The sequence below is a fragment of the Actinia tenebrosa genome, unplaced genomic scaffold (genome assembly GCF_029948245.1).
Source record: "Actinia tenebrosa isolate PJP-AT-01 unplaced genomic scaffold, QUT_ActTen_1.0 PGA_scaffold0__85_contigs__length_37466705, whole genome shotgun sequence".
Lineage (NCBI taxonomy): Eukaryota > Metazoa > Cnidaria > Anthozoa > Actiniaria > Actiniidae > Actinia > Actinia tenebrosa.
The window spans coordinates 17,790,486-17,818,471 of record NW_028292569.1 but is presented as its reverse complement, the minus strand read 5'-3'; the positions used below and the strand labels follow the sequence as shown (position 1 = coordinate 17,818,471).

Genomic DNA, 27,986 nt, shown 5'->3' with positions numbered 1-27,986 from the left:
CTCATATAAAGCTTACATATCACTTTATTTTAGTCTCCCTTCTCTCGATAAAAACTGTCCAAGAAACCGGCTATCATATACTGTGGTTGCTTTATTATATTAATGGATTTTATAAGCTCATGGAAAATATCATGTGTTTGGACAGCATGGAGTTTGATTGGTTAACCGTGACAGTGATAAAAAGCCATTTCATGGTCACAGTACCTGCCTCCCAAAATTATGAATTTGCCTCATTTTCGTACCCAGACCCTAATCATTAGCCATATCGTAGGATTTTAAGTGAAATGAGTAGGAATTGGGTACGAGTGTGGAATTTGCTTTTGAATAGCAAATAGCACGTGGTCACGGTACAATCACACACGGTACTATAACGATCACGGTAAAGGCATGTACACACGGTGCAAAATTACGCGCAATATTGCAGACAATGTTTGTGAAGCAAGAACGTTTTCTTCTTCAGCAAATTGCGTCGTGTGACATGCCCCGCAACATCGATTGCCTGCAACAGTGCGCGCAATGCTGTGACGTTGTCCGCAGCTTAGGTTACGGTATGACCTTACTTTTGGTTTTTAACAGTCATATATAATTTTTTCGACCTTCCTTCAAATCTCGCTTGTCATATCATTTCGTAATAATAAAATGTCTTTCCGGCTTAAGCATCTTAAACATAGTATCAACAGTCGACATATACAATCTTACAAACAATTATTTGAGACTTGAAGGAAGTTCTATTATCTAAGTTCTATTATTTATTTGCAAATTAATCCCGAAAATCTTCCAGTGCATTTGTCAATCCGTAGTTCGAAGTAACATGGCGCATAGGATCGTGGGATTGAAGACAGTAATGTCGTCATCAGATACAGCCCTCAATCCCATGCACGCCAACATCGTAATAGTCTACCGCTGAACTCAGGAAAGGCAAAAATAGGTGCTTCAATAAACTACTACAGAGTGCATACCACATATATCTGTGAAATGTTTTTACAATATTGTACAAATTGGGGCAAAGTTTTGTAGGTCTACGGTTTACTAGACCTTAATAATTCGTCAAGTTTCTTACAAAGTATTTCACGGATATATAGTACTTTAACATGTTAATTCTGAGACGGATAAAGACAAGTGTACTAGGTAATGAGAGGATTGCTCTGGAAGGGAAAGCGATTGGATTAAAAGGCATGACTTAGTTCCTCCTCTACTATGGACATCTCTCACGCACCAGCCATGTTTGCTGACTGACGATTTATTCTCCCCCATGTATCCCGACGAGTTTTCGCAAGCATTTTTCATGCGAATTTACGAAATTTTTTTATATAGATTTTTTCTGATATAGCCTACATGATTTACTGCAGTCTAGCTTAGGTACAAACATCTTCTGTTAATCACGTCTTATATGACGATGTTCAGGTTTGTAAAAAATCTGGACCACGATTCATGTTTTTCGAACTCAGAAAAAGAGAAAATAAACATGGCCGACACGTGATGTAGGTCCGAATGAAGAAGAAAAAACTGTTTCAAAATGGTTTACGCCACCAAACACCTTCCCAGCCGATACCCTCTCTAAAAAAAACGTTTTTAAATATATTTATCTTTGTATGTTTTATTGTCATTTAGCTGCCATAACTGATACTGCGGTTATGGATATTCTGCGAATTCGGTAATTGCTAAATGCTAGCTGAAAAAATATTTTTTTCGCTGCCGTCAATCAAAAATAATCAGTCGGTACCTTTTATGTTCTTGACTGGCGGCAGTGAAAAGCAATTTCAGAACAAGCCGTAGAAATATCTGAGTTCGCAGAATATTGAAAACCGCAGTAAATTCAACAAAAAAATTAGTCTAAAAATTTACGCCATTTTTACATTTACGCGACCCAGACCAACTATAGGTTCTTGGGTGAGCCCTGACCCTTTGGGCTCCGCCAAATTACCGATGAACTGAGTTTGTTTGTTGCTGTTGTTGTATTGTTTTGACAGCAGTCTGAGGTATCTGAAGAAAGGTTGGCGTACTGGTAAGGACGGCTTGCCTCAAATACCCCCACTGCTACCCCGATTTGATTGCTGAACTTGCTGCCTTTCGCGTGAAAAAATTATCTCAGTTCATCTCTTAGTGCCTAGATTTCCTCCCCCTTCTACTTATAGACGAAGGCACTATGGAAACAATGTTAGCCCATTTCCAACCCTGTGTCAATTCTCTCGAAAAAAACACCTATGTTACCACTGTCCTCATTTATTTTCTGTTTTCATTGCTACGCGCTGATCGAGACGACAGTCGCGACATGGAAATCGGGCAATACACTTTCTTCAATCAAATAAGTCGTTTAGTACCTTTACATTATCTGATTGACGGCAGCGTATTGCCCAATTTCCCTCTCGCCACTGTTGTCTCGATCAGCGCGTACCAATGAATTTAACAGAAAATAACCATACATATAGGGAATGATGCTTGGTCTGAAATGGGAAAACAATTAATAGTACGCCAAAATCTATTTCTAGTATTTCCATGTGGTTTGTATAAAGGGATTAGTCCATTTTCAAGTTCCTATAGATATACCGTATAAAATTCAACGACGCGAAGAAAGCAACAGTACCCAGCATTAAGAAGAAGACATAGCAAGCTAACATCGTGTAACCAAAGAACTGGACCGTCTGAAGGACGCCTGACATGTTGGATCGCTTGAAGTAGTAAAACAGTGAGTATCCAAACACGAAGGCTCCTGTCGAACTGTAGAGTAACAAAAAATTGCATCAGCATCATCATCATCACATCATCATCATCATCACATCATCATCACATCATGCATCGCCATCAATATCACATCATTATCACATCATCAACACATCATCACATCATCACCACATCATCATCACATCATTATCACATCATGCATCGCCATCAATATCACATCATCATCACATCATCAACACATCATCACATCACATCATCATCATCATCACATCATGCATCGCCATCAATATCACATCATTATCACATCATCAACACATCATCACATCATCACATCACATCATCATCATCACATCATTATCATCACATCATCATCATCACATCATCATCATCATCACATCAGCAGCTCCATCAATATCACATCTCATCACATCATCATCATCAGCATCATCACATCATCATCACATCATGCATCGCCATCAATATCACATCATTATCATATCATCACCTACATCACATCACATCATCATCATCACACATCAGGCATCGCCATCAATATCACATCATCATCACATCATCATCACACATACACACATCATCATCACATGCAGCACACATCACACACACATCACATCATCAACACAGCATACACTCACACACATCACACATCAGCACCACACCACATCACCAACACACAGCACATCACACACATCATCACCAGCACACGATCACACATCAATCAACAAGATCACATCATAATCAGCATCACAACAACACATCAGCACACATCAATCACAGCACACTCAAGCACCGCACATCAACACCACACACACAACAGCAATCACATCAGCACACAGAGCACACAGAGCAGCACACACAAACACCAGCACACACAGCACAGCAGCACAGCAGCACAGCATCAGCACATCATCACATCATCACATCAGCAGCATCACAGCAGCACCAGCACAACAGCATCAGCACAGCAGCACATCATCATCACAGCACAGCAGCAGCATCACATCAGGAGCACCAGCACAACAGCAGCAGCACAGCATCACAGCACAGCAGCATCACAGCATCACAGCACAGCATCACATCAGCAGCACAGCACAGCGTCACCAGCATCAGCAGCACAGCAGCACAGCATTAGCACCAGCACAACAGCAGCAGCACAGCAGCACAGCATCACAGCACAGCAAGCACATCAGCACAGCAGCACACATCAGCATCATCAGCACAGCAAGCACAGCATCATCACAGCACACACAGCAGCATCATCAGCATCAGCAGCAGCACATCAGCAGCATCATCACATCATCATCATCACATCATTATCACATCATTATCACATTATCAACACATCATTATCACATCATCATCACATCATCACATCATTATCACATCATCAACACATCACATCGTCACCATCATCATCATCACATCATATTCACATCATCAACACATCCTCACATCATCCTCACATCATCAACACATCATCAACACATCATCATCACATCATCAACACATCCTCACATCATCATCACATCATCCTCACATCATCAACACATCATCACATCATTATCACATCATCAACACATCATCAACACATCATCAACACATCATTATCACATCATCAACACATCATCACATCATTATCACATCATCAACACATCACATCGTCACCATCATCATCATCACATCATCATCATCACATCATATTCACATCATCACTTCCCGTAGCGTCATGAGTCTTATTAGGCCTTAACATTCTTTGTCCATTCTAGTTTATTCCTCGCCACCGCTTTTAAACAATTCCAATAACTCCCCCTATATTTCTTCCTCTCCGCTTCCGCTGCCCTTCTCCAGTGTTTTTGTTCTCTCGACTGATCTTTTCCCCAATGGCTGCCATCCTAATGCATGCACCATACAATCCCTATATCTTTCCCATGATGTCACATGCACTACAAGAATTAGTCCAAATGGCCTTATGTGTTTCTTTCATCCTCGGTCTCATCCCTTATTCCCATTTATATTTCCATTCCAAACTTACCCTGCGCTGAGGACAGATCTCCACCACCAGCGATGATCCTCTGAGGACAGCTGAAAGTAGGTGAGTGCTATGGAAACACACGCTGTCACGCTGAGCAAGATGATGAAGACTATCAGCAGGATGCCATACAGGGTGTACTGCTCACGGCCCCACAGGGTGGCAAAGATGTAGTACAATTCCACAGAGATTGCACTGGAAACAGAAAAAGATTGCTGTTAATTCAAACAATGGATTTGTGTCCGGAATTGTGACTACAATTTGCATGTACAGTTTAGCTAGCATGGAAGGCCTGCCTTATTAAACGACAACCAGTTTGGTTACCTTCAAGGAAGATCTACTGTAACTCAACTGCTATCTACTGTTAATGATTGGCCAATTTCTTGAGCAGCAGTTAGGCGGAAACGCGAAGCGCCGACAAAGCCAAAAATCGAAAGTCGAAAAACATCAGGGGGGGGGGGTGGGTTTTTGGAGGTCGGTAATCCGCCCTACAGGGGGTCTTGCGCGATCCGCATGCAGCGCGAAATGTGCCTAACTGCTGCTCTGTTGGGGTCGCAAATAGAGGGAAAGATATCCTTTAGATATACGATGCATGAGTGTAAGAAGTTCGTTAACGACTTCTGTGTGATTTGTTTAACGCCTAAAGTTGTCATACCGAAGCCAGAATCTTTTTGGTGTTGTGGTAAAAAAATACAGATAGAGGAGGACACGTCAGCACAGTGTTATGAGTGTGGTAAGAATATTCGTAATGCGGTGCCAAATGTTACCAAAGAACAGTATTACGCCAATGGAGGTCGCACGAAAACGCCATATAAGAGGTTGAAATACTTCAGGGACTGGATGAATTATATCCAGGGGTTGCATCCGGTGTATTTAGTAGAGTGTACAGAATCCCATTGTTTCGGCAACCACTTTCGGCTACCTTTTTTTGTGTCCCAAAAGATGCGTATGCGTGTCCCAAAAGATGTGCGTGTCCCAAAAGATGTGCAGCCGCGTCGTGCACGCGTGTCCAAAAAGACGTGCATGTGCTATCTAAAAAGTGTCTTAGAATGTCGACAATAAGGTTAAATCTTTGTTAAGTATGTGTGGAAACTATTTCAAAGAGTGTCTTAGAATGTCGACAATAAGGTTAAATCTTTGTTAAGGATGTGTGGAAACTATTTCAAAGAGTGTCTTAGAATGTCGACAACGAAGTTAAATCTTTGTTAAGTATGTGTGGAAACTATTTCAAAGAGTGTCTTAGAATGTCTACAATAGGGTTAAATCTTTGTTAAGGATGTTAGTAGAGTGTACAGAATCCCATTGTTTCGGCCGGCTACCTTTTTTTGTGTTCCAAAAGATGTGCATTGCTGTCCCAAAAGATGTCTGTGTCGTGGTTTGCGACGCTTCCCAAAATAGAAGAGTGTCAGTGCCTCGACACGACTACCTTTTTTTGGTGTCCCCAAAAGAGTGTCCCCAAAAGATGCGTATGTGTGTCCCCAAAAGATGTAGATCCATGTTGGTATGTGTGTTCCAAAAGAGTGTCTCAGAATGTTAACAATTAAGGTTAAATCTTTGTTAAGACACTCTTCGAAATAGTTTCCATATATACTTAACAAAGATTTAACCTTAATTGTTAACATTCTGAGACACTCTTTGGAATAGTTTCCAGGTATCCTTAACAAAGATTTAACCTTATTGTCGACATTCTGAGACACTCTTTGGAATAGTTTCCAGGTATCCTTAACAAAGATTTAACCTTAATTGTTAACATTCTGAGACACTCTTTTGGAATAGTTTGCCCGAAGAGGCCCCTTCTACCTTCTTTGTAGGGCCACGCGCAATGGTGCAGCTACGTAGCCCGGAATTCGAATGTTGCCTATTGTCTCCTGCGCTCTGTACAAGCCACCTACCACATCCAAAAGGATTTCTATCGTGCGCTGTTTTCCTAGCATGTATCCAGCTATGCCTATGGCTATGTACAGATACATGCTATATCTGTGGACAAACAGGTATCTACCATATGGATCCATAGGGTATTCCATGGACAAACATAGGGTATGTTCCGTATCTACCTACATATATGGCCACACCCAAGATACTATCCAAAGAGGAGATCGCAGACCTTTTGGAAGACAGGAAGAATGGAATGGGGCTACAAAAGGTAGCCAAGAAGTATGGTGTGGGTATTCCCAAAATACGCAGGATAGAGCAGGAAAACAATGTGACGCCTGCAATTCCAGAAACGCCACCTACGACAGATTTGCAGAAGCATTTTCTAGAAGTGCAGGATTCCTTTGCCATTGTTTTGGACGACCTAGGAAAAGCAAAGGAGGAATTGCTGGCCGAACTTGCAACCACAAAAAAAGAATTGCTAGACCGCGTGGACGATCTAGAAAAGCTTCGTGCGGAGCTGTCGTCCAAGATACAACCACCTGGTAGCGACGAGGATGGCTACTACAGCGAGGAAAACCTAGAGGACGAAGTGGAGGAAATATCCACGAAGATAGACTGGCAAATAGCCGGGAATATAGTATTTGCCATCTTTGGCATTGGAGCATTGCTTTGGGCGCGCATGCAGCAACCAGTGGAAAAGGTTGTCTACTACGAACGGCCACAGAGGCCTTCTAAGATTCCGGAGATGGAGTAGAAAGGGCGTCTACCAGATCGACACCCTTTGCGGAGACGTGCACTATTCTGTCTTTCTTCTTTGCTTTGGTAGTCTTTTCTCTGCCTATTTTGCAATACAAAGGCGCTGGAGATGTCCAGTCTATCTTTTGCTCGTCCAAGAAGTGTCCCCAGACCGGAGTGGTTGCATGTTCTACCGTGCAGCCCTCCAATACGCACTCCGAACATAGCTCGGAAAGGAACAATATTGTCCTTTCTTTTTTTCTGTAGGTGGTTTTGGCGTAGCGCCAGCATTGGTATTCGCCCGGCTGCATGCGCAAAGCCTGCGTACATTCTTTGTTCGGTGGCGCTGGAACTTCCAGTAGCTTTCCTGGATTCTGCGGCATTTTGTGGTCTATTTTTCTGGCCAACTCGTGGTATGTGTCCAAGCCTGGTCCTTCCGGTACGAATACAGTTGCTATGCCATTTTTCCACTCTAGCAATATTTCTTCTCCGGGTATGGCAGTGCGTATGTTGCCGTTCGCTTCGAACTTTCCAGCTGCAAATGCCTCCAATAGGGCTTCCGTGGCCCATGCCACAGACGTTTCTCTATTCCTCCGCAATACTACGCGGTGCCCTCTTGCCAACCAGTTGGCATCCAAGTCTCTGGGGATCGCATATCCTAGTATCTTGTAGTCTCCTGCGGGTATTTGGTCCATCCTATGCACTTTGGCTCTGGGCGCCTCTGGGCCAAACGGGCTTTCTTTTCCAAAGAACAATCTACGCAGATTGTCTGTTCTTTTGGAAATCCTATCCAATAGTTTCCTATATTTTTCCAACTCTTTTTCTATGGCTTTCCTGTCTTCTTCCTTTTGCCGCAGGATGTTTTGCTTTTGCTCCGACAGCTCTGCGTGGTATCTCTGCGTGGCTTCGACCCACTCGTCGCCTTCCAAATCGTCCCGTATGTCTTCCAATCTTTGTTCTCGTTTTCTTTTGGATAGGAAGGAGATCCTGCGGTCCGTAGGTACTTCCAGTATTCCGAAGAGACTCTTTTCTACTCCGATCCTTTGTGCCTTCTTCGTACGCCATATCCACTCTACGTGTTCCGTTGGGGGTAGCATCGTGGCAATGGTGGGGGCATTTGCATGCACTCGAGTGGGAAACTTGGACTCCGCCAATACCGTAGGCGAGTCTTTCGTGTAGCAGCGCAGCGGAGCTATTTCCACAGGTTCCATACTAAGCACATCTATGCGAAATATGGGGCATTTGCGCAGGCCAAACTCTGCTATGGTCCAAAGTACACATTGTTCCCATTTGTCGTTGCCACGAACTCGCACTCCGGCTATCCTACCCGTTCCTGCGTGGCAGTACCACGCTAGGAATATTTCTCCCGTCTCTTCGCAGCAAATGCAGCAGCATCTATCCAAGTGTTCTGCGAGAGCCAACCACAAATTCTTTGGCGGCTGTACTACGAATATGTCCTGCAAAGGTTCTATGGTCTCCGCAATAGCGTTGGTGTGGGATTTGGAGAAGTCTTTGCCGTAGATGGATATTTCCACTCTGGTGCATCCTCTTTTTTGCACATCGGGGTGCAGGAATGTTCTACGCAAATGGTCGTTGGGGCAATCCACGTACTCTGCCAACTTCGCTCCTACTGGGTTTTGCACTTCTCCGGCCTCGAAGTTCGACACTATCTTGTTGTATATTTTGGTTCTCTTTCCGTCTTCCATCCAAGTACAAACATGGTTCCCGACGGCATGCGTATTGTCCAAAATGGTACCGTTGCGCCAACCAACTTCTCCTTGTTCTTTGTAGCCCATTTGCCGCAGTCTGCGCACCAATGCAGCTCTGTCCAAAGTACCGGAGAAATCCTGTGTGTAGTCCACGGAGTAGATGCCATATCCTTGCCCATACAAAGCCATGGAAAATTTGCGTACGTTTTCCCCGACATCTTCTATTTGCAGCTCCGAAGTGTCTACTTTGGCCACGAAGTATCCAGCAGGATCTGTGTTGTGTATTCCATACCATTTGCCTTTGGCATTGGAGCGCTCTTCTATCTTTTCGATGTTTTCTACGATCTTTCCCTGCTTGCAGGTATGTACGATACTCGTGGGCAGAAACCCACCAAATGCCACTGTTGCTGTCGTAGATATCTGTGCAACTATTGTCTTTGCATTTTTGCAGAGCAGCTTCTTGCCATACAAATTCTCTTCTGCAACGAAACCATATACGAATATGTCGTCTACGAATGGCGGCAATCCTTCCAGCGGCTGCAAACTGGTAGTACCTTCGTTGTTGCGTAGGTAGTCGCAGTTGGATATGTTCGGCAGCAAGTTCCCGTCGCATGCATTGTCCAGCAGCAAATGCGCCAACACTCTACTCTTTGCTCGTATACCCATCTCTTGCAATGTAGTCGAAATACTCTTTTGGGAGTCCATGTCTATATCTAGGAGCAGAAGGTTTTGGCTACTACTACGAATGTGGTCCTGGTTGGTCGCAAGTTGGAAGGGGAGGCGAATCGCCTCTACCTTCTATAGACACTCTTTGAAATAGTTTCCACACATCCTTAACAAAGATTTAACCTTATTGTCGACATTCTAAGACACTCTTTGAAATAGTTTCCACACATACTTAACAAAGATTTAACCTTATTGTCGACATTCTAAGACACTCTTTGAAATAGTTTCCACACATACTTAACAAAGATTTAACCTTATTGTCGACATTCTAAGACACTTTTTTAGCACATGCACGTCTTTTGGGACACGCATGCACGACGCGGCTGCGCATCTTTTGGGACACGCACATCTTTTGGGACACGCATACGCATCTTTTGGGACACAAAAAAAGGTAGCCGAAAGTGGTTGCCGAAACAATGGGATTCTGTACACTCTACTAAAAGAACCCCCTTACTAACTTCCCGACACAATTGCCCGGATGTCGCATTGGTCGCAACTTCCTAACGTCTGGCTCCTTGATCTCGTACGCGCCGTAAATGACCACGGTAACCGGGTAAGCGACCTCATAGAAGAGCATGTCAATTCCCTCCAATGCCCCTGGTCTCGTATGCTTATTCAAGACGAACAAATTCTGCTTACCAGACGCCCTGATGGGATTACGGCCCTTTTCTATCACCCACTCGCCGTCCAAATACTTCACGAACGTCAACTCCAAGCGGTAGTCACCGTCCGGCATTCTATCGATTATCCTTTCAGCCATCTCGTGATTCATAGTCTTGTCTGTATTCCCCTCCATAAACGTCGCGAAGACAAAATCCGCATCTGAGTTATCCATCACCTGATTTCCCAGCATGCGCACAGTTTCGTTTTGAATGTTGTCGACGGATGCCATGTATATCTAAAGGATATCTTTACCTCCATTTGCGACCCCAACAGAGCAGCAGTTAGGCACATTTCGCGCTGCATGCGGATCGCGCAAGACCCCCTGTAGGGCGGATTACCGACCTCCAAAAACCCACCCCCCCCCTGATGTTTTTCGACTTTCGATTTTTGGCTTTGTCGGCGCTTCGCGTTTCCGCCTAACTGCTGCTCAAGAAATTCTTCTATCCCTACAGACGTAATCTTCCTCGACCTGGCGAAAGCCTTTGACAGCGTGCCACACGAGCGCTTGCTCTTAAAACTAAACATGTACGGAATATGCGGGAGCTTACTTCTATGGTTCAGACATTTTCTCACTAATCGACACCAACGTGTGGTTATAAGAGGAACTTGTTCAAACTGGCTTCCAGTGGTATCTGGAACACCTCAGGGTACAATCGTAGGTCCCATCCTCTTCTTGCTATACATTAACGATATCACAGATCGCATTTCCTCTAATGTGAAACTGTACGCGGACGACACCAAGATTTACAGGCAGCTTATTGACCCTGTTCTAGACACACTAGCTCTTCAACACGATCTAGACCATCTTAGAGAATGGGCATGCACATGGCAGTTACGCTTTAATAATGATAAATGTGAATCTATGCGTATAACCCATTTGCGCGACAAGTCCAAACCGAAGTACATCTTAGGGGAGACTTTAAAGGACGTTAATGGTTTCAAAGATCTTGGTGTTACTATCTCCAATAATCTATCCTGGAGTGAACACATTGGCATCACCGTAAATAAAGCTAACAAAGTCCTAGGGACTATTTTACGAACTGTTGGCACCGCCAATACCACAGTCTTTTCGATGCTATATATCGCGCTTGTAAGACCAATCCTTGAATATGCGTCACCCGTTTGGTGTCCACACCTGGTGAAGGACATAACTGCATTGGAAAAAGTACAAAGAAGAGCTTCCAGACTAGCACTTCGACAAACTAGAGGGGAAATGACATACGAAGAGAGATGTAAAATATTGAAGTGGCCTACTCTCTCGACCCGCAGGGACTACCTAACTCTAGTTGAATGTTACAAAATAGTTTTCGGTTTAGGTATTCTAAATTTCCGTGACTTTTTTGAATTTACGAAAGTTACGTCTACCAGAGCTAATCATTCCTACAAACTTTATGTTAAAGCAGCCAGAGTTAACTGCTACAAATACTCCTTTTTCGTCAGAGTTGTTAATATGTGGAACGATCTACCTAAAGACATTGTTGAAACCGATGGGTTTAGATCATTTAAGCAGAAATTGAAGTCTCACTTAGGTGTTTAATGTTTACATATTGCAGTACACATCGATTAGTATATTTTTTAGTAGAGTCTAGATTAAGGAGGAGACGGGTTCTCTGTTGCTCTGGGTTTCTCGCGCATGCGCTCATCAGGCGGACAGACTTCATAATCTGTCTGGTGGGTGCGCGTGCGGGGGTGGGGCTCAGGGTGGCGGAGAGCTTGTCTCTCCTTTATTTAGTACATATTCATATACTTATACTTCATTTATAGAGCATTTTTCGCTAATTACGCTGCTTAGGGTCTTTCTTTATAATGCATTTTTGTCATGTTTTGTTGTTTTTCTTGGGAGTTTTCACATAGGGATAACCTCATAACTTCCTTTCAAGTCGCCTATTATTGTGCTTTGTTGTCTTATTTGTATCGCTTTTTGCTAGCCTCTGCTCTTACTTGTATTTTACTATTTGTCAATAATTTATTTGCGATTTGAATAAACTATGTATGTATGTATGTATGTATGCCTTTACGTGATGGCGCAATGCCTCTATAGAATACTTTCTGGTTGATAGCACATTTTTCTCAGCAAGCTTGGCTGGGTTGCCCCTTTTTAACAATTTACATATTTTTCTGAAACTAATTGCCTCCTCTCCTAACTGATGCTCTCTCACACTCTTTGTTGGAGTAGGGAACATCAGGAATAGAGAGGAGTCTTGGCTAGCATGGTACAAACTACCCCCCTTGCTGATGCTCGCTCACACTCTCTGTTGGAGGAAGGAACATCAGAAAGAGAGGAGTCTCAGCTAGCAAGGTACAGACTACCCCCTTGCTGATGCTCTCTCACACTCTGTTGGAGGAAGGAACATCAGAAAGATAGAGAGGAGTCTCAGCTAGCAAGGTACAGACTACCCCCTTGCTGATGCTCCCTCACACTCCTTGTTGTAGAAGGAACATCAGAAAGAGAAAGGAACTTCAGCTAGCAAGGTACAAATTATCACTGCAAGTACCTGAAGGGCAGAAAACCACCTACAATCATCTGCACTCCAGCTGTACGATACCTGCAAATACGATTGTAAAGGATTCATTATAGTATGCCCACCTATTGCATGACCTGGTAGGGTAAGATGGAATCATTGTATAACAATAGTATAGCATGGTAAGGTGTGTAATATGACTGAAGTGTTTTACAAGTTTTATACTTTTCGGAACAATTATTTGTGTATGAGAAATTGCTTACTCTAAGAGAAAACTCATTGAAAAACCCAAAAACAAACTAAAGCAATTGTGAAAGGTGAGAAAACACATTAAAAAAAAAAAACGACAACGACAAAAAAAAAAAAAAAAAAAAGACAGCAAAAAGTAATCATTTTATAACCTCCACTTTCATATTTATTTATACCATGCCATTACAGCCCAGAAAACCCATAGTTCATCAAAGTCCCCACATTGTATTATAAATGCATACGACTTAAGGTAGTTTTACCAAGGAATAGGAGGAATCTCTCGTGGGATATTCTTGGTCCTACAAGGAGCATCAAAACTTGTAGTCCAGTTTTTACCAAATATTCCTCCAATGACTGTCAATGGAAAACCAACTGCAGAAAGAGAAGAAGAAAAAATTTACTTAAACAGTGCATACTATATTATACAACGATCAGAAATTAATTTTTCCGAATTTATTTCCAAGGGTCTTTCACCCGGAATAACCTCGTTCCCAAGCACTATAACCTATCTATATTTCTATATCTCATACAACGATCAATGAACCTTTTTTGGGGGGGGAGGGGGGAGGGGGGATGTGCCAAACTCTTAATTTTATTAATGAAATCTGAAACAACCTCTTACATGATTTTAAGTCAAGAGAAGACTAATTTGAATGCGAAGGGAGAGACCCAACACACTACAACAATACTCACAAATCATGATTTTCGTTGAGGGTCAGGGATCAGAGAATGTTCTGGAGTCTGAGCAAAATTCTCCAGCTTAAACTACAACTAATATCTTAGTAATTTAAAAATTGGTCAACAGGTTTCTCCAGCTAGTTCATGATCTTCTCCTATCATTTATCAAAATGTAATGAAAATCCTGATATGTACTTATAAGTTACTAGCTACTAGTTACTATGTATGCTTTACCCAAAAGCCAAATAAACATGAGTAGTATTATAGTAGTATATGGAAGTGCTTGTGTGGATTGATAGCTCCAAGCAACTGAGTTGGTGAAACTCCAGACCAAAAAGAAAGGAACTGAAAAGAAAAAAGATAATAAGATCAAAAGTTATTATAATAAATTATTAACTAATTCTTCATTCTTGATATTACTAAAAAAACTGGAATCCTTTCTCATTTTTTCCTCTTTATTCGTGTCACCAGATTATGGTGTTGGTTGAACAGTTTTCATATGACTTTGAACAGCTCACAGCACTCATTGCAAATGCAGTGATTTAACAAGGCATTTGCTAGACCAATCACATATTGTACAGATAATGACTGCAAATAAGTATTGTTTCCTAATTTCCGATCCAATACCTGAAACCAGGCATGGTGTGGACACAGTCACAGCACTGCCAGAACAGTTACATGTATATTGCAAGGGACAAAAATCAGCCAATCAAAATTCAAGAAAAACTAAGTTAATAGAGCAAGGTATGCATACTTGCACACATATATAACAAGTAGTGAATAGGGGTGTATATATGTCACATTTAGTGTTATAGGGGTGCGTTTTTGTCACATAATTTGCATAAACAGGAAATGACATCACCAGACCGGAAATGAAAAAAAAACAGACCAAACAATAAGCCAGACAGTGTTAGGTTACATAAATGACTTTATTTCGCAAAATGATTAAAAAAGATGAGCTCAACATCATTGTATTCAGGGGTTTCTTTTTCAAACTCATGACAAGCACACTCACACCTGCGACACATGCACTCGCATTGAAAGCCTTTACTAACGATCCATTTTTTAAGAGCCTCGTCACAACCTTGCTTGAGCATTTCACGTTTTTGCTGCTTTTCCTTTTCCCATTGTTTCTTTTCTAATTTTTGAAGAGTTTCAAGCGCCACTCGATCCTTCCAGGCTTTGTACCCATCCTCGAGGCTGGGGGACATGATATGAGCAGTGATAGAATCAATGTGTTCTTTGTTTTCATCCACCATGGCGTAGGAGTAAGTGCTCCACTGAGGCAAATAGTACGTGCGGCACAGAGTATTTATGTAACCTAACACTGTCTGGCTTATTGTCTGGTCTGGTTTTTCTCATTTCCGATCTGGTGATGTCATTTCCGGTTTATGCAAATTATGTGACAAAAACACACCCCTATAACACTAAATGTGACATATATACACCCCTATTCACTACTATAACACCATTGTTTTTTCGCTCATATGAGAACTGCTCTAATTGGACCAATAAAAGGGAACTGTGAAAAGAATCTTCTGGTAATACTAGTATCAAGTGGTAATGAGAGGAATAATAATGAAGGTGTTTGGCTATCCTTACCTGAGAACAAACTTGCTGTCAGTACAATAATCCAAACCCACTTTGTGCCACCAATCTTTCTGTAGAATGAGCTTGATACAAAACCAGACACACCTAAAACAAATTTACAAACCCCACACATTAGTGGATCATGTGATAAAATTAATATACATTATTGTCATTGTGTTAGGGTAACACAGCTCGTGTTGGGTGATTGAGGTGGTGTGTTCCCATCAACCCACACAGAGGACTGCATGGCTACCTGATATATTATGCAGATGTCAGGGTCGGGATAAGCTGAGAATGCTATCAGTTTATCCAATATGTATATAGTAATGATAAAAGGGTAAATTTTACACTGTGAAAGGATGAAAAAACTTATCGACATTTTGGACGCTAGTCCTTCATTGGAGTAAAAGAGGTAGATCTAGCGTCTGAAACATCAGTAAGTTTTTTCATCTTTTCACGGTGTATGATTTACCCTTTTATCATTACTCTTTCATTAGAAACACCGACGCAGCTCACACTAGTTTTTAGCTAGTTATCTCTCCCAATATGTATATGAGCAGAGTTTAGGTTACTTACAGCAAGTTAAGGCATAGAGAAGTACAGCTGCAGTATTCATGGAGCCATGCCTAGGGGAAAACACAACACACAGTATTAGCATAACCCTACAGAAATGACTGAAAAAATGAAAGATTTTAGAAAATGTAGAAACCATTGTATTTGGGTTGCTTCATACCTGTGAACATTAAACATTCCTAGCATCGCCATTATTATGATGCCGAAACATAACGTCAGAAACTGACAACCAACTCCTGTTAAATGAAAAATCCCATACATGTTATATAATTATGATATATTGGCATATACCAACTTGTGTACTTCCTACAGAACGCGCTCATTGGTTAATTGGAGGTGAATATTGTACGATATTCATCTCTGAATCTCTGAACATTGAGTCGGCAACAAAATGGCATCTGCCAGCAATCCTTTAGCTACAATTTCCGATGAGGAAATTGAAAAAATGAAAGTAAATGCCATTCCTATCAATACTAAAAAGGCAACGAAGTATGACCTAAAAGTTTTGCTAAAAGTTTTGCTAAAAGTTTTGCGTGAATTTGTCATGCAAACTAAAAGTTTCTTTTTGTTTTTATTGAATTATTGTATATAAGAATAAGTTATTCTGTACACAAGTTGGTATATGCTAAAACAATTATTCGCCTCAGGCTCAGTGAATATGGAGAATATTTACCTCGCCGCTCCAAGACTCGTGTCTCGGTAAATGTTCCCTGATATTCACTTAGCCTTTGGCGAATAATTGCTAATTATCCTGAATGTCAAAAAAATATCACACCTCCACCTTCAATAGACCCTTGCCACCCACCCCTGTGAGTTTGGTGGGAGACAAGTCATGTAGTTCATAAAGGTAATTAATGACAAGCAGGGCGAGTTGGTCAACCAGATTATGCAGGTGGAATATACAGTACCATAAAGGTTTTAGAGGTTCACTTTCAGCGTCATTACCAATAATAATAATCACCAATTTATTCACATTAAAATAGGAAAGAAGATATGAGGTTAACCCTATTGAGAATATAATATTGAATTGAAATTTAGAACTTGATTTTTGTGGAGGGAAGAAAACCAGAAAACCTGAAGAAAAGACCCTTGAAGCAAAGGAGAGAACCAACAAACAGCTCTTCTCACATACAGGCTGTACGACACATCTCAAACCCAGGTTGCATTGGTGAAAAACAATGCATTAGCAGCACATGCCATCTAGTCCCTGCTTCCTGTATGCAACATTTTAAAAATATATTTAAAGAAAGAGAAAGCTTCTATCCATAGTATCACTACTGAATTTAACCAGCCTACCGATTGTACTTACCCAGAATGGCACATAGTGTACCCTTGTATGGAGGAAACCTGAACACATCAGTGTGAATGATCTTCCAGCCACAATCATCACCATCTATAAAATATTTTTTATTATGATCATATTATTATTATTAATAAACTTTAAAACAGCATCCTTGTTGAATTTGAGAAACAAAATTTAAACTCACTGGCTTGAAGGTTTATGTGTATTAAACACAGAAATTGCAAGTGACACGTGGAATATTCAATGATTACAGTATCTCTGCCCATAACTTACGATGGAATAACATAACATTATATTATAAAAAAATAATAAATGAATAAACTTACCCATTTCATCAACATCCATGTCATCATTCAAGTTATATTTGGCAAAATCATTTCTTAAAACTCTCATCTGAGATAAAAATAATAAACTTCAATATTAGATTGTCACCCATAGAAACTATGCATATTAATACGACAAACGATCCCTCATTGAACAAAAATATTGCATCTCTGAGAGATTTTAGTCATTGCTTATCAATATACTATATCATGGTGTATCAATCATTTTAGTCCAACCATAATATCATTAAGTACATTATAGCCCACAGTGTTTGAAATGGCAGCCTCCCTGAATCACCGACTTTGCAATAGTTTCAATTGATACAGTTTGAAAGGCAACTGAAAGTGGTTGTTAAAAAGATGCTCAACGTTCTAAACTAAAATATAAACTGAGCATAGGATGATATTTACCATGATAATAACAACAAATCCCATCAAGAGGAAGACAAGAACCACAGAATTTATGATTGACAACCAGTGGATCTGAAATCAAATAAAGACTTTTTGGTCAGAACCTTGTCTATACTTCAATAGGAGTGTTCTGATGTAGAAGTCAGAGCTGGGTTCTTGCTGATGAGCTATCACAACAACTTGACAGCTTCCAAATGACCTGGTTTCATTGAACTACACACATGGTACGGTATGTATTATAGTTTACAATATGTAAAGCAGTACCAAACTCACCTCCAGGCTTTTAGGGAAAAATTTTGCTGTGCTTAGCTTGGATCTTTCGGAATATTTGGCACTGAAAATACAGTAGAAGAAATTTATCTAGATCTTCAGATTTATAGGTTGAGTAAAAAAAGCTACAGTACCTCCAAAAACTTAAAATCTTGGGCTGTAAAATTTAGTTAACTTTTTAAAAAATCACCATGAAAAGGGCAATGGATGTTCCAGTAAAAAAATGATAAGATGTGAAGTTTTTATTGTGTCATTGGTATTAAGTATTACTAACAGCTTTTGACCGTACCTGGTGGGCTTCCAGGAAACACTGTAAGTATGCTGTACATTGAATGGAAACTTCTCTATGTCATCCAGGCTAACAGGTTCGTGGCCATTTGTTGTCACATTAGCTGTAATGACCTAAGGAAACATACCAGTAGGTAGATAATTTAAGGATTTATCCCACCTTTGATATTGTAGGGTAAATTATGATTAGGCCCAATGTAAAGGGTCTATTAACCTAGCTTTCAAGCTACATCATACACCGAACTGAAATATGGTGACCAATCTCAATAGCTATTGCTTTGCACTGACTAGCGATTGACAAGCCGTGTTTGAGTACAAACATTGAATTTGACTGTTTTCACATGTATGTGAGAGGCTAGTCAGTCGTTAGTCAGTGCAAAATACAGTAGTTATTCAAATTGGTCATTATATTTCAATTCGTTGTATGTTGTCATGAAAGAGGACTAACTCTCTAAAATGTCTGCGGTATAAGTGGGAGAAGCATACAGCTACTGTAAGTCTTCAATGTGCTAAAATAATTTTTTACAGCTCTCACCCATAAGGTATCAATTGGTAAAATAACTAGCCTATTTGACAGTGCTTAATACAATTACAGTCAACTCTCGCCTTGCGGACACCCTGATACTACGGACACCTTACTATTACGGAAAGGAGAAAAATCCCCGACAAAAATATTGACAAAGAAATGACCGTAATATATTTTCGCTATTGCGGACGCTCGCTATTACAGACACGAAGTGACGGTCCCAAGGGTGTCCTCTGTAATGAGAGTATCGTTAATTATGTGTCTACCTGATTTCCATTATACTCCACGGCAAAATGAAGATGACTCCACAAGTAAATTTTATGTCTGTGTGGAAGAATATGCCCTTCTTCTAGGTGACCAATAAACCCCCGTATTGGAAGATCATCTAGAGGGAAAAACAAATCATATCTATTGCCAAAAGGCTTGTGTGTGAACTAGAAAATAGATGTGATACATGGGATGGCGTGTAACCTAATTAAACCATTTGTCCCCAAGGCATTATAATCAACTTAACAAAATCTATTTGTTTAAAACCATTCACAAGTAAATGACAAAACCTTGGCAGCCATGTTGATGCTTAAGTGAAAATATGTTTTGTTGTTGTAGCCTTTTTGGAGCCATAGAATGTGTTGTATATATCATCTTTTCCTTTTGCTTGTTGATAGTGCAAAATGACAGCAAACCTTAATAGTCCACCTCTGAGATATGCTTCGCTTGTCAAGTACAAAGGTTTCAGTATGAGGCTAAGAGCTAAATGCTCAGTCATTCGTGACAGGCGGTAAGAATAAATTTAATTTAGTATAGCACATAGCCTCATACTGAAACCTTTGTGCTTGACAAGCAAACCATATCTTGGAGGTGGGCTATTGCTATAGAAAGGGCGCTATAGTGTAAATCACAAATCATCAAATCATCATCATCATCAAAAGGCTAATTCACCTTTTTGGCGCTAGCTTGGATTGTGTTACTGTCACCAAAAGTTCGGACATTGTTCTCAGATTCCCATACAAATTCACTTACTTTAAAGAAAAAATTTCGGTAGATTTCTTTAGTTAGCTCTCTTAACAGCAATAACAAAAGCTTCAATCAAGTTAGATAAAATGATCATTTACTTGTATTTAGAGAACTAACTAAACATTAACCAAGTAAATAGTTCATTTAGATTCAGCACATTCGTACGGAAATCCGAGAACAATGTCCGAACTTTTTGGTGACCGTAACACAATCTAAAACAATTAAATACCCTGTGATGGCCAGCGCCGAAAAGATGAATCATAAGATGGCCATGACAGTGTAATGTGAAAATATAGAACATTCTTAAAAGATATTGTACAGCTATCTAGTTATGTTGCAGACCAAGCAAATAACCGAATATTAAAGGTGTAGGGACATTGATACCTACCAAAATTAAACTCAAAATAGTACAGATCTTCTATTGCAGACCTTAGTGTCTCCAATCCTGATTTACTCATTGATACTTCACATAGCACTCTATTTTCTATATCAGCTGCAGATTATAACAAACATGTTTAATAATTAAGTTTGAATAATGAACTAATGGAATAGACATAGTTAACTTAGAAAAAATTTGGAGTCACAGATGGGTTTGTTTGCTAGATGGGACTATTCCATTGGTCCATTATTCGTTATTGATCTATTGTTATAATATTTACGAGCCTAATTTTAAATCTAATTATAGCTATGTCTTAATTCCTAGGAAATTGATCAGGAAGATACCTACATTGATAACCAATAGCTTTATATATTATAAATAAACACTACATCGTACAGTATGATTCCAGAAATCAATAGAAACAGAATGATAGAACTTACTTTTAAAGTGAATGTCATACATGGCTACGGCCATGCGATCACCTTTTAGAACTTCTCCAAGCGTTAAACTGCGATGTTCTACCTAAAACGGCAATTCCATTCAATTTATACTAGACGTAGAGCTAATCATTGATAACTAAGATTTAAAAATATATTAAGTCAAGGACACTTTTTACCTGAGCTAGACATAAAGAGAATTACTTTTAGAGGCGTATAATTTGAAGATCAAATAGGGATCTTACCTTGCTTGGTCTGCATACTGGCAAAGAGTAATAATGATAGGTCTCTTGAGGGTTGAAATATGGTCCAACTTTGTTGACAAATATTGGAATCTGGGAAGCAAAATTAGAGTATTAAACCCGAAATATTAGAGGACTGACGTTTAGAATAGGTATTTACCTTCTCTTCGTCTTTATAAGTGTTGGCTGAAGTAAGAAGAAAGCAGTAAAACAGCGGTATAAGCGATAACAAGTGGTGGTTGTAGGCCGCCATCTTGTTTGGTTTGGATGCTCGAGGGGTTTTATGGGATTGATAAACGTGGACTAAATGGATGGAAGGTCGTAGAAAAAAAAAGACAAAATAGAACAATGAAAATCAAATCAAAAGGATTCTAAGAAAAGAAGACAGACGACTTCAAAGAAAATAGCTTAGGAAATAAGAAATAATGTTCGTAAGAAATTGTAGTTTATAATCAGAAAACGGGGAGTGGATGACGTTTAAAAAATTAAATATCACTATGGAAACGACTTACAACTCGCAAAAATTGAAACGCCAGAAATTATATATTGTTTGATCTCAACAGTAGACGTGTAGTAATAAAACGAGATTAATAAGTCTTTACTTTTTTAATTGGTAATTCTACACTTACAAGCCAAAGACAGATGTATTATGGAAAGTAATTTAAAAGTAGGAAAACCTCGAGGTGTGATCATGAACCATTTGCATTACATTTTGGGCTTCCTGTGATATTGGCGAACTACGATTTAATTAATAAAATCGATCGTATTTGTATTATTATATCCACTTAGTATGATCTATTCTCGATTACTTGAACGCATACATAATACGTGACAAAAAATTTAAATTAGAATAAAGAATGGTTAGAGAGCGCTCTGGAAACGACTCGACTAATAAGCCTTTTCACAGTTTAAGAATCGATTCCACTGCGCATGCGATTTTATCCCGAATTTCTACCTTCTTTTGTCTAAACCTTCTTTTGTTCTTAATTAAACAAAAGAAGGTGAGAAATTCGGGATAAAATCGCATGCGCAGTGGAATCGATTCTTAAACTGTGAAAAGGCTTATTGGAACCCTTTGGGCTTCCTGTGGTTGGCATCGAAGGAGCATTCAAGAACCATGACAATAATATGAACTACTAATTTTAAAACAATGCATAAAGTACACAACAACTAAATAAATACAATGGCTAACGTTACACTGACAGCTCGGTAAGTTTGTGCAATACATATCAGTCAAAGGAAGTAAATATTTTGCTTGGAATAGTGAATAGGACTGAGAATACTGACGTCCACCTCTTCAAGCCTTCGGCGGTGCTCGTTGATATCGTGTATCACGGTCGCGTTAAAAGAACAAATACCTTGAGATTTTGCGTTGAATTTCCCACAATTATCCTTAAATAATTATTATGAACTTTTTGCAGTAGTATTCCTGTCATTTTTTTGTGGTTTAATTCTGATTTAGACCTTATTTTGAAAACTTTAGGAACTGGTTCTGCACGCGCCACGCATGAATCCTATGGTTGAGAACCAACAATGATATGCGGAGCAAAAACGTGTTTTGAAATGTGGAAATTTTGCCTCCCTCCTCCTAAAAAGGATATTTTATTTTACATAGACCCCTTGCAGAATATTCCCAATGCAGCCCAATGCAGAGGACAAAACAACAGAATCTTACTCTCATGAGAATTGAAATATTATTCGTTGTTTTGTCCTCTGAGTTGAACAGGTATGGTAATTGCTGGAACCGGTCTATACAATTCATTTAAATATTCATTCTAGTGAACTGAAGAACAAGAACACTGGTATAGATATCTATGTCCCTAAGTATGACACTATCCCAGGCCATCTTGGAAGTACTGTCATGTACCATGTTATCGTTGTGACGCGGCTGTTTTACTTCAAGTCGCAAACCAAGTACAAAGAGTCTGATGTGGTACAGTTCATGGTGAGCTTATTGGTCAATTTAGAAGTTTATTTTGTTCACTGGATTGGCGGTTCCTGTGTTCCCTTCCTCTCCACTCCCACTGGTCCCTCTCCCCACAGGCACCAAACCCACCACATCCCCCCCCCCCCCCCCCCACACACACACACACATACAAACAATGAATAAATAAGCCATGCTTTTTTTGTTTTGTTTTGGAGAGGAAGGAGAGGCTGGTGTAAACATAAACATTAACCCCTCAATGAAATCCTAAAAATATAAGCTTGGCTGATCTAGTAAGTCTAGAAAGAAGTTTAGTATGGTGTCATTGAGCCTTAATTTTTTTGTTCGTAATTGTATCAGCATACTGACATACTGACATATAACTTGTGGTTTAAGGTTCCACACAAGTATACAACATTTGAGGACCTATACCACAAACTCCTTCAAAAGTTTTCCAGTGTCATCTTTCCTGCTCTCCCCAAAAAAGCTTTGATTGTCAATGATGCTGTGATAAATGAGCGAAGGCGAGTGATGGATGCTGTTATGCAGCAGATTGCCAAGACTCCTAAGCTAGCGTGCAGTTCCTTGACACTTGAATTCTTGGGTGTACAGCAAACTGGTGCCACCCAAATGGAGGAGAAGGATTCTAGCCAGGTATACCATTCTTCACACTTGTTTTCTGCTTTTACTGCTTAGCCATTCCAAGGTAAAGGAAAAAACTGAGTCAAAGTTGGCATTGCAGTGCATTTTGGGACAATTGTAGGGGACATTTCCAAGATGACGTTTCCTAAAACAGCCCCACAATGCATTGCAATGCCAACCCCTTTTTTCCCTTCACCTTAGATTATAGACCACAAATAACTGAACAGAGCACAAAAAGCTGTTTTATTTCTTAAAAAGAACAGGGGCAGACTTAGGAGGAGAGGGGCAGCAGTCCCCCTCTTATTTTGGGATACAAGCACTTTTAAATATGTTTTTTTGCAGGACCTCTCTGAAAAACACCTTTGTAACGTGAGCCTCCTGCTTAAACATTGTTATTATTATTATTATTATTATTATTATTATTATTATTATTATTTGTCCAAAATATCACCAAAGTGCAGGAAATAGCATTTTCTTTGGAGCATGCACCCAGACCTCCTCAGTTTTCTTTTGCATTGCCAGTGAGGTTTGCTTAATGCCAAACTTTTATGTCCCCCTCCCGCTTTTTTCATATTACTGCATCTGCCCCTTATGAATTTGTCTATCATTTACATTTCTTAGGAACCAATAGAAACCAAAGCAGAAAGTGAAGAAGTTGCAGAAGACATTGATTTGTTTGCTTCTGATAAACAACCTGATCGTGACTCAGGACAAGAAGAAGATAAAGACGAAGAAGACTCAGGAGGAAAAGATGATTTGCTGTTATTGGCCAAATCAGGCTCATCCAAGCCACTAAATCAAGGGTCATCATCAATATTTGATGTTGGGAAGGATGATAATGATGATGATATTGGGGACCTGTTTATACCAGCTGGTGCAATACAGAAAAAGCATGTTGTCATGGAAACAGAAAATAATTCTGATCTCTTAAAGTAAGTGTCAAAGCATAACATAGCTGCAACTTTAATGTAAATCATTGCAAATTTACAGTGTGAAGCAATTTTGTTACCTTGGCCACCCAAATTAGCTTTCTTACATGTACATTAGCCATTCATTCAGTGATCTATGATTCCTTAAAAAACCATTGGACTGAGGATTGGACTGACCAAAGTTAGGGTACAGCTAACTCACTGATCGAATTGCACTTTGCTGATTAAGGTTTTTTTTGAGGGGGGGTAGGAAACCAGAGAACCCAGTGAAGACCCTCTAATCAAGGGAAGTGACCTAACAAATTCTCACATATGATAATAAGTCTTTGAATCTAACCAGTGACCTATCAGGTGAAAGTTGGGCATACTACCACTTTGGCACCCTGATCCCACTCCTTCCCTCTGCACTCAGATAAGCTGAGAATGTATAATAGAGTGTTGTCGTGGCAGACATGTTGAAGGCAGAAGCACTCAATGTTTTTTGCAGGACGAGGAGAAATTTAGAGAAAGAAATATTCTTCAATTTTTCCATGAGGAGAGATTTTCTAGTATTTTGTCCCACAACATGGCTGCCTTTAAACCATTGTGACTATCAATGCATATTTTGAATTTCAGCATAGAAGATGACTTAGACAAGCTTCTCATGAGTAACAAACCAGCCAAACCAAAGAAACCAGCACTGCCTAAAAAACCTGTCCCCAAGCCTCGTATCAAACCAAAACCTGAGCTAAAACCCAAACCAGCAGCAAAGCCACAATTTGAAGAGACCACAGGTAATGATGACCTGTTTAAACCATCAGATGATGTGGCAGGAAAGCGTAAGGAAGAGGAATTGTTTACTCCCAGGAAGGGCTCTCTCAGGTCAGTTATTGAATTATATAATATAATGTCTTTGTGTAGATAGGGTGTATGTGACAGTTGCCAACTTAGCACTGATAAACTTGTGGCCCTCTATGTTTATCGTCTCTAAGTGATACAGGACTGCTATAAACCCTCTCTTGTGTTATTCCAGGAAGCCTTCTCATGAAGAAGAATCTCTTGATGATATTTTCAAAAGTTCTGCATCAAAATCAGTCTTTCCAGCTGCAGAAGAAGATGACGATGACCTGTTCAAGCCAACTTCTTCAAACAAGAAGCTTGCAGAAATGGATGTGAATGACATCTCAAGCTACATCCAGCTTAACACTGAACAACAAGATGACAACCTTGATCTGTTTTAAGCTCCAGTAGATCCCTTTCATTTTCTTTCTTCTCCAAAACAGATGAAGGCAGTTTTTATGTGCTATAAATTCTTTAAAATATATATAAATGTTAATAATTATAGGCTATTGTTTAAAAAATATTCACCAAATTGAAAATCCAATTTTAAGATGTCAAGCAATTACAACCAAAAGAAGAAGTTTATAGCAACAAAATTGAGTATAAGAGTTAATTATCAATGATTATTCCTTGCTTGCATAGCAACAAGCGAAGGTAAACTGTTATTAGGGAAGATCTGAGTGATCTTTTTATAATGCATGTAATTATATGCATATGGAAGAAGAGTCAACATAATACATAGTACAGGGTTCGTGCTACTCCTTAAACTCCTCGAAAACTCCTTGAATTTAATTCACGTTTTCAAGGGAACTTAAAAAGCTCTTGAGTTTTACGATTTTGGAGAAACTCCTTGAAAACTCCTTAAATTTTTGCTTTGATTATTACTTGCATGGTTCTGAAATAGATCTAGTCAGAAAGATCGGAAAATCTGAAAGTCGGCCATGTGCAACCACTGTGTAAAAACTTGACATAGTTAGCTGAACATACTCCTTGAAAATTCATTTTTGGGTCCTTGTATACTCCTTGAATAGTCCTTGAATTTTAAGTGGTTACCTCAGCACGAACCCTGATAGTGATAGACACAAATTCCATTGTTTTCTTTTGTTTTACTTGGACTGTCAGTCACTGATTATACAACTTTGTTTCACAGGCCAAGTAAAATCACTCTAGTTTGTTTTGCATAGCAAGAAGTGATGCATCAAGTCGAATATAATTTTGCAAGGATATAGTATGTGATTAATAATGCTATTGCCATTGTTTACCTTCCCAGATCTTGCAGCCTACAGTTAAGAGTTTCTTGGAGCAGCACAATACAGGCAGGCTAGTATAGCAATGTGACGTGTGCGAGGGAAATATGCATTATTAGGAATTATTGTAGAGTAATGAGAGAGAATTCAACATTTATTTAGTGCATCTTTAGTTGTCTTACATCAGTTAGTAGAGTGCAAACCATATACATGCATCAAGAGTTCTGCACTACTGCTCTAAGTCCATGCTCAAGGGGTCATGAGTTATAAAAAATTGCTATCTTAATTGTTTTGTTTTTTGTTTTTTTTTTCAAGCAAAATTTTTATTAAGTATTCCAGAGCAAGTAGCGTTAAGCTAATTTATAAATCAAGTATCCAAAAATATACCAATTTTTACAACTCGTGATCCCACTTTTTGACCCCTTGAGCATGCACTTAGAGCTGTAGTGCAGAACTCTTGATGCATAGTATACATGTATCCGTGAAATAGTACTAAATAACTAGTACAAAACACCACCAACAATGAAGCAATTCAAAACAAAAGAATGGTTTGTGCACTAGGTAGAACTTTCCCTGGTATAACTATGACAACATTCAGGTTTATTTTGATGAATTCGATATTAGCAAATTATTATTTTATTACAATTATAGATAATAAATAACTTTAGACCAATCTCTACGCAACTTTTTTTTCTAATTGGCGAACAAAAAATTAATTCAATATTTTTGGGGTATCAGCCGTACAGTGTTCATACCTTTAGTTGGCGCATTTTGGGCACCAAACTTATTATACCCATTTTCTTGAAATTTACGAATTAATGTCATTTGGCCACTTATAAATTCTATTTCTATGATGGCTTACTGAGAATTCCGAACTTCGCATGTGTAGTTAATGTTGACTAGATGTTTAAATGTTACGCTGCGAATCTATTTTACTGTTTATATTTTCCCCTTAGGTACTTACATTATATATATATTAATTATTATTTTGAATCAACGTCAAAACGTCCACTACTTACCTTTGTACATATATATTTTTAGTTTTTTACCGAGTTCAATTTTAATTGATTGTCGCAATGTTTTATAATCAAATTAATATCAAAGAATCTCCTTATTCGTAGCATTACCAACAAGAAGAGATTTAGTTTTACTGAAATGCTACTTCGAAACTCTGCAACTGATTCTAATACACGATGCATGCAGATAACACTACTGGCCCGTATTTTAAAGCGCGCAATGCGCG

At 39.4% G+C, this 27,986-nt stretch overlaps 2 protein-coding genes across 2 annotated transcripts; one reads left to right on the top strand and one right to left on the bottom strand.

Annotated features, from left to right (window-relative positions):
- Positions 1 to 6: 6 nt before the first annotated feature.
- Positions 7 to 21,448, bottom strand: LOC116304645 (transmembrane 9 superfamily member 1). Its single transcript, XM_089034071.1, has 18 exons — positions 21,343 to 21,448; positions 21,186 to 21,275; positions 20,944 to 21,025; positions 20,513 to 20,617; positions 19,377 to 19,495; positions 18,586 to 18,698; positions 18,300 to 18,360; positions 18,027 to 18,098; positions 17,619 to 17,685; positions 17,299 to 17,382; positions 16,150 to 16,225; positions 15,993 to 16,042; positions 15,429 to 15,521; positions 14,061 to 14,171; positions 13,409 to 13,520; positions 12,933 to 12,983; positions 4,733 to 4,924; positions 7 to 2,718 (listed from the first exon to the last, which is right to left on the bottom strand). The coding sequence occupies exons 1-18, from the start codon at positions 21,433 to 21,435 to the stop codon at positions 2,517 to 2,519; spliced, it is 1,773 nt and encodes a 590-aa protein (XP_088890197.1). The 5' UTR covers positions 21,436 to 21,448; the 3' UTR covers positions 7 to 2,516.
- Positions 21,449 to 22,257: 809 nt separating this feature from the next.
- On the top strand, positions 22,258 to 27,416 carry LOC116304420 (uncharacterized). The gene is made up of 6 exons (XM_089034066.1): positions 22,258 to 22,391; positions 22,962 to 23,127; positions 23,503 to 23,760; positions 24,370 to 24,680; positions 25,293 to 25,538; positions 25,690 to 27,416. Exons 1-6 carry the CDS (start codon positions 22,366 to 22,368, stop codon positions 25,895 to 25,897), a joined length of 1,215 nt encoding a protein of 404 aa, XP_088890192.1. The 5' UTR covers positions 22,258 to 22,365; the 3' UTR covers positions 25,898 to 27,416.
- Positions 27,417 to 27,986: the final 570 nt, after the last annotated feature.

Excerpts from the sequence above, each read along its gene's own strand:
- LOC116304645 (XM_089034071.1), bottom strand. The coding sequence starts at position 21,435 with ATGGCGGCCTACAACCACCACTTGTTATCGCTTATACCGCTGTTTTAC. Across the intron at positions 18,361-18,585 it reads GTTTCCTGGAAGCCCACCAG|TGCCAAATATTCCGAAAGAT; the intron begins GTACGGTCAAAA and ends CTGTATTTTCAG. Across the intron at positions 18,099-18,299 it reads TTTTCCCTAAAAGCCTGGAG|ATCCACTGGTTGTCAATCAT; the intron begins GTGAGTTTGGTA and ends ATTTGATTTCAG.
- LOC116304420 (XM_089034066.1), top strand. The coding sequence starts at position 22,366 with ATGGCTAACGTTACACTGACAGCTCG. Across the intron at positions 22,392-22,961 it reads AACGTTACACTGACAGCTCG|TGAACTGAAGAACAAGAACA; the intron begins GTAAGTTTGTGC and ends TATTCATTCTAG. Across the intron at positions 23,761-24,369 it reads AGGAGAAGGATTCTAGCCAG|GAACCAATAGAAACCAAAGC; the intron begins GTATACCATTCT and ends TACATTTCTTAG.